Source organism: Haliaeetus albicilla, chromosome 13 (assembly GCF_947461875.1).
Source record: "Haliaeetus albicilla chromosome 13, bHalAlb1.1, whole genome shotgun sequence".
NCBI lineage: Eukaryota > Metazoa > Chordata > Aves > Accipitriformes > Accipitridae > Haliaeetus > Haliaeetus albicilla.
This window is the reverse complement of record NC_091495.1, coordinates 42,198,280-42,211,535: the sequence shown is the minus strand read 5'-3', so window position 1 is coordinate 42,211,535 and position 13,256 is coordinate 42,198,280. Positions and strand designations below refer to the sequence as shown.

The window sequence follows — 13,256 nt, the reverse complement described above, 5'->3', positions numbered from 1 at the left end:
ATTCACTTCAATATTTAGTCTTCTAAGCTGCTGTTAGCAAATAAATGAGCAAATGCTAAGTGGCAAGTTTTAGAAAGTGACATCTGGCACCTCTGAAATTAAAGATGGGGAGAGATAATGGTTTAGTCCTGAAATATTGACTATTAAAGCTGCTACTGTAGTCATTTCAATTCTGCAAGTTTGATAGCCTCATCCTGGACCTGTAGGCTCGCTAGTAAGTGGGGCAGGCAAATTCTACACTCTTTGGAGTGAGAGTGTGTGCTTCCTGCAATGAGTAGGACTCTAGTGGTGAGCTGGACCCTACTACCAGCTCAGCCACTCATTTGTGTGAAGCTGAACAGCTCATTTCATCTGCTTTCTTTCTCAAATGGTAATAATATCTGTCCCACAGGAATGCTGAGAATTTGTTAATATCTGTAAAGTATGTTGAGATCTCCAAACAAATACATTCCAGAGCATCCTTTTTGTTTCTGCCTTTCCTCAAGGACAGGCGGTTCTGTAGGATTATATTTTTACTTGCATTGTTGAATATGGTGACTCTTATTTGTTTGTTTGCTTAATGTATTTGGATTGAAAAAGAATTAATGAGTACCTCGTTTCTGGTACTTGGGAATGAGCTTATTTGCATCCTAGTTTCTGTGTGCTCTTAAGTTCATTTGTAAGCTAATGGTTTTTCACATGGTTGAAAGTGAATGCAGTTATTTATCTGCTTTTCTGAGTTAGAAGCTGTTTTCAGCACAGTTTCCTAGATACCTCCTCATCAAGAACAGTAGCCATGTAGCTATTTAAATAACCTACTTTATCCTACAGAAATAGCGATCATTAGCAGCAGACTAGTGGTAGCTCGACATAGAGGGGAAATATTTGAAGAAGTGCTCAGGACTGGGAAGTGAGAACTTTGGTGGATAATTCAAAAGCAAAAATATCTGGTGAAAAAAAAAAGGTGGTCATAAATTTATTTACTTACTAGTATTGGCTGCAGTATTAACAAACCATTTTCTCTTTACAGCATTACTTAACATGTTTCAGTGGAACTATAGCAGTGCCCTTTTTGCTAGCTGATGCCATGTGTGTTGGATTTGACCAGTGGGCTACCAGCCAGTTGATTGGGACCATTTTCTTCTGCGTGGGCATCACTACATTGTTACAAACAACTTTTGGGTGCAGGTGAGATTCAGGACTTGTTTGTAGTTGTTGAGATGGTGATAAGCCTAGATATCTGTTGGGATTTCCAGAATGCAGTCCAAGATCCAAGAGGTAGGTAGTCTATTTTCAAAGGATAAACGTGAAACGCAAGATAGCAGGTCAAATACAGGGCAGTTAGGGAAAGCTTTTGGAAAGCTGCTCCCAAAAAAAGGTGGATCTGAAATCAGAGAAGGCATTCCAAGGGTAAGAAAATACAGCAGGGACAAGGAGAGGGAAGGAGGAGGAGGGAAATCTACGAGGACAGAGAAGGTAGAAGTGTTTCTGGGGGAAAGGAGAAGTTCGTACACCTTGGTAAAGAGGAACTAATTTTGATATTTTTATTAGTCTCTTGAATGATACTATAATGATCAAGAATGATATTCTTGCCAATATTTAGGTGATTGTGATTAGTCCTGCAGCAAATTGTGTGCTTGTTCCCATAAAGGGCTTGTAAAATCAAAAGGTAGGGAAAAATTATGAGGGTAACTTTTTATTCTCTGAACTGACTGTCTTTGTTACCTTCCAATACAAACAAATAATTTTTTTTTATTTGTCAGTTGCTCTGAGTTGCAGGTAATGATCTTTTCTTGAACTGGGAAGAAACACATATGTCAGTGTAGCCTCATTGGGATGCCCGTACCTCTCCTTTGGTCTGCTCTCCTTAGGAGGATGCAAGAGACCAATTCAAGTGTTAGCAAATACTCGTAAAAATCTGGTGTTGGTATGAACAGGATGTTGTAAGTTTTATTAACATGAAGATGATGGTTTTTTTAAAATGTATGTTCTACAGTAAACACTGCAGAGAGGTGTTTGACATGTTTACTTAAACTTTTGTTGACACTGCCTGTGGGAACTGGGAATAGCTAAAACCTACAGTGTTATTACTTCATCTTGAATAAACCAAGAGTGATAAGTAAAACCAGAAGAAAAGTGCGTATTTTAAGAGTATGCCCTCATGTGGTTACTTGAATGATTCATGGGTCATTTAGTTCAATTTAAGAACAATGTGAGCTGAAATCTTGCATTCCAATAGAAAATGGACAAACACCCCCCACATTTTTAAAGATTTATCTAAGAAACAGAATCTTTGGGTGGAAAAGTTATCTCAATAGGGTGCAGAAGGCAAGCCTATGATGGATCACTTGCAGTTGTAGATCAGCTTTTCATCTAAAAATTTTCCAAATATTTCAGGTTTTCCAATGTAATCTTTAGTTGCTATTTTAGTTAGCTTTAGTTAGTCTTTTTTCCTTTGAAAAAAACCTTCCCTTTATTTTTTTACTATGTCTTACTCAACTTCTTAAATCGCTCCGTTGTTTTGGATGAAAAGTTCATTCTGATGAAAAAACAGCGTAATGAAAACTGTTGAAAGAGAAAATTTTCTTTCTCCAATGTATTTTCTTTTAGTCAAGGCTACCTGCAGTTAATAGTCATATTTTCTGCCTGATTGATTCTTCGTGCTCATAGGGTAGCTTGCCTTAGCTGTAGTCATAAATTTTCAAGTACCTCGTCTGAAAGGAGGCAGAGGAGCAGAGTTGTGCCCTTTGGTGTTTTGTACCTCTCTCTTAATGTGAGTGACGTATTTTTTTTCCCCATCTTCTATTTGTGCTTTATATAGGGAATCGAGGGATTATTGACCTAGGCAGGAACTGGAAGATAAGGTCTTTTATTGTTCGACTTTAAGTGTCTCCGCCCTGGATTTACTGAAGTTTAAAATATTCCAGTTTTGCAAAAAGTGCAGTTGTGGATGGAGATGAACTCAAAGGGGATCTTGGTTTTCCTGTACTTCTACCAGCATTGTTCTGTCTCAAGTTTATCAGAAAAAGCTTTTATGCTTCCTGAGACTTGTATCTCTTCACAGAACTAAAGTTTGTCATAATCTGGTTTTTTCCCCTAACTAATCTTGGGCTCTTTCTCTTTATTACGTAGTATAGAGTGATTTGGGGCTCTTGCAGAAACCATTGTGGTCCCATCAGTTTGCAGTGCTCTGTTCCTTCTGTATAATCCCACCTCTGTTTTCCATGGTGGTTTGTTTTGGTTTTTTTTCCCCTTTTCGGTGGCTTCCACTTGCACTGTGAAGTACATGTTTATATATTGAAGAGGCAATTGTGTTTGGGTCTTAAAATAAATGAACTTGTATTTAAGGAGAAAATTTCTGCGGTTGAATGTTTTATAACTATTTAACATGTGATTCTGGTTTTATGTAAGGGTGGGAATGGAGTATAGCAGCAATGTTCTCTAAATGAGATTTTAAAGTATTTATTGGCAAGTTTGTCAACTGCAAAGTATTTCAGCAAATAAAGCCACTATGGTTTCAAAAGGTCAAATTCCATGGTTTAAAGGTCCTTAAAGATGGATTTAGCTCAATTATGTGGCAGAGTTGTGGTCAATTTGGTACCCATACTAATTTTAGGAATTCAGGCTATTTATTAGATTATGTAATATGCCAAAAGATTTGGCAAGGATTCAGAGTAATTAGTATGACTGAGACAATCAAATACAGCTTTAACATACTTAAACATTTTAGGTTTGTTACCGTGCCCATCGCTACATTGTCTAAAGCGTTCTTACATCTGTGTGACATGTTAAGATAAAGAAGACATTTCCAGGTGACTTAAACTGCATAAAAAGCTCTGTCTTCACAAGGGCTGGTGCCAAAATTGAGCAACTTCGCAATTTAGATGTGAAATTAAAATGATATCCTAATCATAAGCTGATGGTACTTTACCCAGGTAGTAGTGAATGCCTGGCTTAGCAATGGGAAAGCTATTTTGTAAGTCATGTTCCAAACTGCAGCTGTCTCTTCAGAAAGAGACTGGTCTTGGTTGGCTGATTTTGACTAAGAAGTTTTAAATTCAAATTTTTTTAAAAAGACTTTTTATTTCTGCTTAGAAAGAAAAAAAGGCAATATTTTGAGCCTACTGGCCCTTTTGGTAAATATTCCAAGTTAACTGTCTCATCTAAAGGTTGAGTGGATAGCTAAGTGAGACCTGCTAAGATGTTATTAGTCAATATGTACGCAGGGTATTTTATGTGATACAAAACTCACAATCTGGGCCTGAGTCTTAGTACAACTGACTTCATCACTGGAGAATGTGTTTGCAATGTATGTTTACAAAATCATTACAGGGAGGACAGAGTACTGTGTAGGTGGGATAGAGAAGTAACAGCTTGTTACAGGTATTGCATATTTTGCCATGGGCACCAGCTTGCTCAGTGTCCTTAATGAACCTTGAAAAATAAGGTGAATCATTCACTGGTAGCTACCGACCATTTCTTCACCAAAGATAAAGCTTTGACTTTTGCTTGAAGAAACTTAGAAGTGAATTGCACGCCAGTCAGGTGTGCTCAGATGGCTGGTGTATTTTATGAAGTTTGACTTCCTAATGTAGTTTTCAACATTTGTGGTAAGTGGGTCAGTTTTTTAGATTGCTCATGACCCAAACTCCTTTCCAATGGTAGTTCAACTGTTCTAACTTCCTGCCTGTGAACTTTACAACTACTGTTAGTAACATGCTTCTGGTTTGATCTTTTTCGTGTTAAACGTGTATAGGATTCTTTCCTCCACAGATTTTTTTTTTTTCTTTTTTCCTGTCTTTGTGCCTTTTCTGATCTTCATCTGAATCTGCTAGAGTTAGTGCTTTTTCCTTTATTGGTGTTTGCACTGGCATCGAGGCACTTCATTGCAGCTGTAAAACAGCCATAAACACGGTGCAGTAACTAGAGCCACATGAGCAGTTAAGTGTTCCACGTGTTACAGTTTGAGATCTGCTATTAAAGAGAATCTTATTACAATCCATTAATGATGGTATTTATAGAATAGTTCAAAGTGCATCTTCGCTGTAGTTAAGTAACATTTGGATATTTGTGATGTTATGCAAGCTATGGTTGATTCAGTAAATACGTAGTTGGTGCTGGTAGATGCTTTTTAGATCTTAAACCTTTTGGGAAGTGTAAATGCCAATGCTAAGAATGTCCTCTTGAAATTCTTGCAGCGTTTCTGTTTATTGCTGGTAGCCACCTGGAACATCTAATCAGCTCTTATCAACCTAATAGTTATTTACACATACACTTAAAGATGAATGTATAAATGGCTGTACTTCAAGTCATGCAGGGGGAGGGTACTGAGTATGCAGACTGCATACTGGTCTATCAGAGAGCTTTTTTAATGTGGCAGGACGGTAAAAGCTGCATGTTCAGCAGTCTGGCTGGTACTTACATCAGAATGTGCATCTGTATCCCTGTTGCACTGCTGAGTCAAAACCTTAAATCAATATTTGGTACCTGTGTGTTGGTATCTGGTAATTATCTGTTATAGGCGTTGTATTAATAACTTCATGCATGCAGTGTCTTCTGTTAGGTCTTTGGTTTGTGAAGTCTTAGTATTTCTATGGCTGTTCTTTTTAATAATAAATTCTCATATTTCACATTTTTAATAACCCCCAATAAAGGATGGTTTTGAGGATGAGTAACCACCTAACTGCAATTGATATCCTGACACGGTACCGTAACACCGAGAAATGTCAGCATCTCTTCTTTCCCTTTCCACCAGGTTACCCTTGTTTCAAGCGAGTGCTTTTGCATTCTTAGCACCTGCTAGAGCAATACTCTCCCTGGAGAAATGGAAATGTAATAATACAGGTAATTGTCATTTATGCTTGTTCAGGTTTAAGTGACAAATGACCCAGATCACGTATAGTGCAACTGCCAAACCTTTTGATATGGAAATGCAGTAATGAGCAGTGAATATGAAAAATTCTCTCCTTTTTACAATGTTAAAGCTTTGTGCCTTGGAAAAAGATTCCTAAAAATGCCCTTGTGGAATTCTGTTTCTGGCGCTTTTTTAAATATAAAAAATGTTGACAAAAGAAATCTTAGCAGTAGCATAAAACAATTCTTTTGTTAACAATGTAGAGAAAGGCAGAAGGATTCCGTAAATGTTCCTTTCCAGTATTTGGAAATAGTGAGTCCAATCGAACCCTTTTAAGTTGAGTAGTAGGAAGTTTGAGCAATGTTCAGCATCACCTCAAGACCAGTATTTTGACCTGTTTAATTCATACCTGAGAGGTTTTGCAGAGCAAGCTTTGACAATATTTAGCTGTTCATATTAACTTTTTCTTTGCTAATGCCATCATCCTGAAAGGTTTTGAATTTATTTAGAGTGAAGATGTGCAGTAAAACTGTTTGGGTAGGGGGCTTTTGCTTAGGTTAGAAAACTGAAGTGGAAACGGCTCTGGCGGTTTTTAATGGGGTGTGGTTATTCAGTAATAAGGCTGTGGGCAGTGCAAGGCAGCAGTATAGAGAAGCAGGCTGCTTGCTTCTAATTAAAGTTCTTCCTGGGGGTCCTTGATTCTCTAATAATTTATATTATTCATGTGTTTATACATCTCTCTTGATTCACTTACGACCATCTAATTAGTTTTCCTGATGTTTTTTCTGTAGAAAACTTAGCTTTGAGCATTCACATTTTCTCACTGGGGGAGTCAGATTTAGCTCCTGAGAAACAGCACATGGGTTTCAGTGCCCAAGTTTTAAAGGCAAACTGTGGTGTGCTTTAGTAGTGCTAACTGTGTTGGATATTCCTGTGCACCAAAATGTGCAGGTATTCTAATACACACCTTGCCGAAAGAAAATACTGTCTGATAACCTTTGATGGCAAAGCAATTTTTTTCCACTAATTCGGCTTTTCAAAAAGAGACTTTGCTGCATCTTGCTCTTGAACCTTTTAACCTTCAAAAAGGGTCACATGGGGTTGTTATCACGGGTCAATTCATCATTCAGCGAATGACCTAAATTGGTGAACAACAAACGTTGGAGTACTTGATTCCTAGGGTGCAGTTGAGTAATTCTCCATTCGTCCGTTTACTGGAGTGGGAAGAGAATCCCTAATTGACCTTTGTTTCTGAAAGTTATGGTTTTTTTCCACTTTGGTGTACAGTAGATAGAATTAGTGGTTAGCTCTTGGGGAATGTAAGCATGCTATTACTTGATTTGTAGCATTGCAGAACTTTATTCTGTGTAAATCAAGGCTCGTTTGTCAGACACAGCTTGAGGAGAGATTTATTTTTTATTAAATAATGCTAAAATGGCTGAGGAATAAATACCTGTGTTTTTTCTTTTCTTCCTGTTGTAAGATATAACAGTTACAAACGGAACAACAGAACTGCTTCACACTGAGCACATCTGGTATCCCAGAATACGAGAGGTAATGTAGGAGTAGCCTTTAGCTGTTGATCTGTCTGATTCCAGTTAAGTTTCTCACCTAACCATCTGTGTGTTCTCATCTTTAAGTTGGTAATTTCTTCTTTCACTGCAATTTTCATTTGTATATATCCCTTTACTCATTTCATGGAAGTCTTCCATCTTTTCAACTTGTTCATTGCTGGACAGCAAATACAAGGAGTTAGTTACCACATTCCAAAAGATGCACAGTAAAATGCACAAGCAAGATGAATACTCTTCTTATAACACTTTGTGATTTGTGCTCACTGCTAGCAGTTCAGCTGCTACCAGACCACTTGCCTGCTGTCACTGTGTTCAGTAGGCTGTCCCGTGGAAGGTAAATACGCAGTTAGCAAATCTGGTTCCTCCCTAGGTGTCTTAAGTTGGAGACTATTCTAATAAGACGTTGATTCTGCCAAGAGACTTGCTGAAATATATCAAACTCCTTCTCCACTCGCAGCATTGCAGTCTGAACTTCGTCATGCTCTGCAGAGCCCAGGATGAGGGTTGTGCCCAGGCATCACACTAGAGTGGTAGATAGCGTAGTCCAAATTAAGGCGTGTGTCATGGAATTTATCTCCCATCCCGTTGCTTTGGGCTGCAAACTTTTTCTTAATTAAAAACAACCCCTCTCTCTTCCCCATGTTCAAACCATAGCTACATCCTGCCAAGAGCCCTGCAGCCAAGAGGGCTGACAGTCTCCTGAGACCACAACGCTGCTCTATACCAGCTTCTAAGGAGCACTTGTGAACAATGCAGCATACACTCTGCCCCTAGGAGCTAGGAGCATCACCTCCGTGGCGCCAGCAACCCTTGCCGGTTCGATCTGAGAGCTTAAAGGTTAGCCTGGAACCCAGGTCTCCTGTCTGACAGTGTGATGTGCTATCCACACAACTACCAGACTGGCCCACTGGTCTGTTGTGTAATAGTTTTGTGGAGAAAACCATAAGTGTTATGCTTAAGCAATAAGTCACTTAAACATAATGAGCTGTTTTATGACGAAAAATTTGCTGAGTTCTTCTGTGTCACTGAATTCTTTTAACTGCAGTTTGTAATCCAGAGCAGAAAAAGAAATGTTTTGGGTTTGCTTGTAAGATTTGACTGAACTGTCTCTTTCCCGTTCTTGTGTGTTCAGATCCAAGGTGCTATTATCATGTCCTCCTTGATAGAAGTGGTGATCGGTTTGCTTGGCCTTCCCGGCGCCCTGTTGCGATACATTGGACCTCTGACCATCACGCCAACTGTTGCTCTCATCGGCCTCTCCGGTTTCCAAGCTGCTGGAGAAAGAGCAGGCAAACACTGGGGTATCGCGATGTTGTAAGTACTCCTGGGTGTTCTTGGCTTAGGCTGGGGGTCCCAGTTGGTAAGTCATCGTGCAGGAATTTTGGAGTGCCTGGGAAAAGCCAGAGTCTGCTTGGCTGCCAACGGTAGCATTGCAGTGCTCCCAGCATGGAGAAATACCGTGTGCAGGAATGCAAGTGGGTCTGGGTAGGGTCAGCTGGCAATTTGGGAACAAGGACAGCAGCAACTCAAGGAGGCAGGAAAGGATAACAGCTGGAAGTGAGGTGTGGAGAACAGAGAATTTTATAAAACAATAGTTGGTCTGGGAGCCATTGGCTGGGTCTAATTCAGTGCTATAGAAAAGATAATTTAGCAAAACATTTAGCAAAACAGAGATTAGTGGACAATTTTTATTTCTATTTTTATGATGCTATTGTGTATGTTTCTTGTTCTGCAATAGCAAGCAAATACCATTGGTAGTAGTGGTCCATTTGTCATTATTACTGGTTTGCTTACCTATAGCCAAGAGAAATTTGTGTGACAACAGAGAGCATGTGTATTTCCATGAATGCCATAAGATGAATGCCATTTCCTTGAGACATAAATAGGCAGATTTCTGTTTAGTAGACAAAAAGGCCTTTAGAGTGAAGTTCAGGGCATGATGTGTGTGCTTCCGTAGGTATAGATGCCAGGGAAATTAAAGAATTGAGATTAGTGGTTTGAAAGGGAATAACAGAAAAATGAGATGAAGACAAAAGCTTCCTGTGAGATACTGTGGATAACCAGCCAAATAAGGACGGAAACCACGTTTTAGGGAGAAGGAAATTGGCTGAAGCAGTTGCTATAGTCAATGTATAGTGACCAACTTTGTGCTGGCTCTGGAAGCGGAAGGAATGACTTGATGAGATCAGATTCTGATCTGACTAATCTGTTTGCACAGTACTTTGAACATGTAAAGTATTCCATAAGTGCAGCTTATGATTAAAAGGGCTGTTTAATTCTCTTTTATCTTGGATGTTAGCATCATGAATATTTTTGTAATTCTATTATGTTAAGCAGCTGACCCAAAGGAACATTTTATTTTCCTGTAAAACAAATTCTATGCAAGTTGGGACTAACGTTAAATCAATCAAGCAGACCGTTGGTGAGTTGGACATGGAAACGTGTAATTGAAGTTGACATTTTGCAGATGGAAAAAAATAAATCAATTTAGGAATGGGATTTAAATATTACCCAGTCAATAAGTATTTCTGGCTTCTGCCACGCAAAAATGTGCACTAGATTGTTGAAAATAACTCCATAGCCATCTAGAGCCACTCAAAAGTAACTTGATCTCTACAAGATGTGGCACTTGAAATTGTCTTTACTGTTCTGATGAGATAAAAATACTGTGTTGCTATCTAGCATAGCAGAATAATACCTGTGTAACAGCTATTATCCTCGCTTAGCTACAGTTGCTATTTGACAAGATTTTCAGTTTCCCAAACAGTTTTCTGACCTCACTTGTTCTGTGTTTGCCAAGCTGAAATAATTTAATCCATAAAACACATCACATCGTGATCTGTAAAAAGGGAAATTATTCCTGAATTAGTCTTTCCCTGTATATCTGGTGAACAAAATTGTTTCTCTGGGCATTTAAAGATTTGGTAATATTTTACAGAATTATTTACAGAATGGCAGTAAGCTCCCCTGCTGTGTAGCCAATATAATATTATTTACAATAATATAATATTGTTACATTATTTACAACTCTCTACTAAATAAATCAAAATACAAAGCCACCCGTCCTCAGGGCTAGCGTGGCAGGATAGCTGCTCTTAGGGAGTGGAGCCCATCTTTCCATAATAGACTTTGGGAGAGATGCCAAAATGTTCCCTGAATGCAAGGAAAAGGTGCCTTTATCATTCTGCTCTAGTCAGGGGTAAAGGCTGTAAATGACACCCTTCTTGTGCAAAGCTCTTTGTTCCTGGAGATTGAGGGAGAATAAAGCTCTGTTTTGTTTCTTACAGACTGAAACTGATCTTGGACAGAAGAAGGAGGGAGGCTTAAAATCTGCCCTTTTTTTTTTTTTAAGTCAGCTGATAAAAACATAATCTCAAATTTCAGAAAAGCTTTGCTTCTTCAGACAGCTTGACTCTTTGTGTAGCCTTTTTACAGCAAAACTGGTTTTGGCTATTTCAGAATTGAGCAACGTGCCCTGGCTTTTTATATTTTTCATTGCAGTGGATACTTACTTTAGCTGTAGACTTGAATTAATTTTTAATATATATAGAGGAGCTTAGCAGTTTTGACAAGGTGGGGAAATAATATGCATAATATTTGAAGCATCTAAAAACTGTAATAAACTGGGTTACTGGTGAACTGCAGTTCAATGGAGTCTTGGGGTCTGGGGCTCTATTCTACTTGATTTAGAGCTGTTTAGTGAAAGATGCATGTCCAAAAAAAATTGGGTTTTTTTAAGAATTGAAGAAAGAATTCCCCTTGACAGAAATTTTTCAAGTGCTTTGGAGTTTTGTGCAAATTTTGAAATGTAAAAATTATTGTATACTGGCCTCCAGTTTTCCTGTTTCTTCCCATTTGCTAGCAGCGACCTTTGTGCTTCATATGCAGAGCAGACCTTGGACACAGAGAGAGAGAGAGAATTTCAGTCAAAAAGAAGCAGCGCAGCATAGCTCTTTGCTAATGGCTGCTTAGCTCTGAAGATCTTTCTTTAGTCTGATTCATTTTCCTGGTTTCATTTACCTGTTTGCTGCTGGCTTTTTTTGCAGCACTTTAGAATACAAATATGTTGCTTTGGCTTTTGTGGAATAATAATTTATTTAAAAGATATTCTCTTATGATGCCTTATCTTGTGCTAAATTTAAAATGTACATTTATATTTTGTGTCTGAAGAGCCTGAAGAGGTTTTTGCTGAGAAGGATTTTTAACGTATTGGTGCTAATGACATGTCTCTCTTGTCCCACCCTCCTCCTCTTTTTTTTCCCAGGACTATTTTCCTAGTATTGTTGTTTTCTCAGTATGCCAGAAATGTCAAATTTCCCTTACCCATTTACAAATCCAAGAAAGGATGGACAGCATACAGGCTGCAGCTTTTCAAGATGTTCCCTGTAAGTAGTTGAATTTGTTCTTCAGTTGGCAAAAAAAACCCCTAATTTGTGTTTTGGAATTTTTTTCTTGGTTTTGATCTTTCTTAATAATGCAGTAGATCACAAAGGTGAGATAAAAGCTTGAATGGGCTTATGGGAAGCTTAACTAAATGGCTTATTTGCCACAGGAAATAGTCTCATATTGTAGTTTTGCCAGATCCCATTCTGGCATCCGTCTCTGATGAAGAGTCATTGGAGTGATGAAGATCATGGAGGGGAGGGAAGGGGGTAGAGAAGAAGGTATGTTTATGCATGCAGTGAAAGCCTAAACTGAGCTCTCCAAAAAGGGATGGCGAGATCATTATCTTCGAGTTTTATGAAAGCAATACTCCATTCCCCCATGTGAAAGACTTCCTTTTATTTCTCTGGTGAAGTTGAGACTAATTCACTAGTTTGTTTAAGTGCCCATTTGGAGACTTTCCCATTTGTTAGGGTAGAGAAGAGGCTTGCTCTAATTCTAAAGATTTTGGAACAGCACCTTCCTTAGGGGCTGGGGGGAAACACCTGACAGATCTATTACAGGCTTTACTGCTTGTTCAGACTTAAAATTTCACTCAAGGTCACACTCAAGTATGCGTGTAATAGGTATTCTGTGCAGGAACTGTTTGCTGTTGATGAACAGTGCCAATGATAGTTTACTTTAAACAGCTTTTTTTCCTCCTCTTTCACAGATTATTTTAGCTATTTTGGTGTCATGGTTGCTTTGCTTCATCTTCACTGTCACAGACGTCTTTCCCCCTGACAGTTCGAAGTACGGCTTCTACGCTCGCACAGACGCCCGACGAGGAGTGCTGTTGGTAGCTCCGTGGTTCAAGGTTCCTTATCCTTGTAAGTATGTTTGGGTTTAAGGGCTGTTTTTCTAATAATGTGCCCATGAGTATAATTTCTGTTGTTTTCGGAAACATTGCTGTTTTTCTCTCGGTACTATATTCTGATGCAATTCAGCATGCACTGATCTAAAGACGTCGTAGGTGGGGATGATGGTTTTCTTCTTGTTTTCCTCTTTAATTTGATACCTTGAGGACTCACCCAAGAAAGACTGAGTTTCTGAGACTTGAATTAGTAGAAGGCACTTGCCGGGCTTATCTAGGTAACTCTTGACTTCTAATAACATAGTGTGACTGTATATATAACATGGATTTTCAGGGAATAGTTGATTTATCTGTACTTGTTGATACTGTGGTCAGCTGCTGTTAATGTTATACAGTAATAAGGTTGGGTTATTACAACTCCTGTAGAGCAACTGAAGTCATTGATTGTCATTGGCTAAAGAATCAGTAGCACGTGGAGTTTTTTCCAGCTTAATGCACTTCCCTGCCCCAAACACACCCATTCTTGAATTAGCACAACTATTAACAACTACACAAAAATGTCCTGACTTGCAGGAGCGGCATTGGAATCAGGCCGATGGGCAAGTCAGAGAAT

At 38.8% G+C, this 13,256-nt stretch overlaps 1 protein-coding gene across 3 annotated transcripts in view; it reads left to right on the top strand.

The window, feature by feature from the left end:
- Positions 1-13,256, top strand: part of SLC23A2 (solute carrier family 23 member 2) — a 66,821-nt gene that overhangs the window by 40,548 nt on the left and 13,017 nt on the right. For all 3 annotated transcript variants that reach the window (XM_069801182.1, XM_069801181.1, XM_069801180.1), the window contains 6 exons: positions 1,010-1,167; positions 5,735-5,823; positions 7,317-7,387; positions 8,540-8,721; positions 11,672-11,792; positions 12,503-12,659. In XM_069801182.1, the coding sequence (XP_069657283.1) occupies positions 1,010-1,167; positions 5,735-5,823; positions 7,317-7,387; positions 8,540-8,721; positions 11,672-11,792; positions 12,503-12,659 (778 nt within the window). The remainder of the gene's footprint in view (positions 1-1,009; positions 1,168-5,734; positions 5,824-7,316; positions 7,388-8,539; positions 8,722-11,671; positions 11,793-12,502; positions 12,660-13,256) is intronic.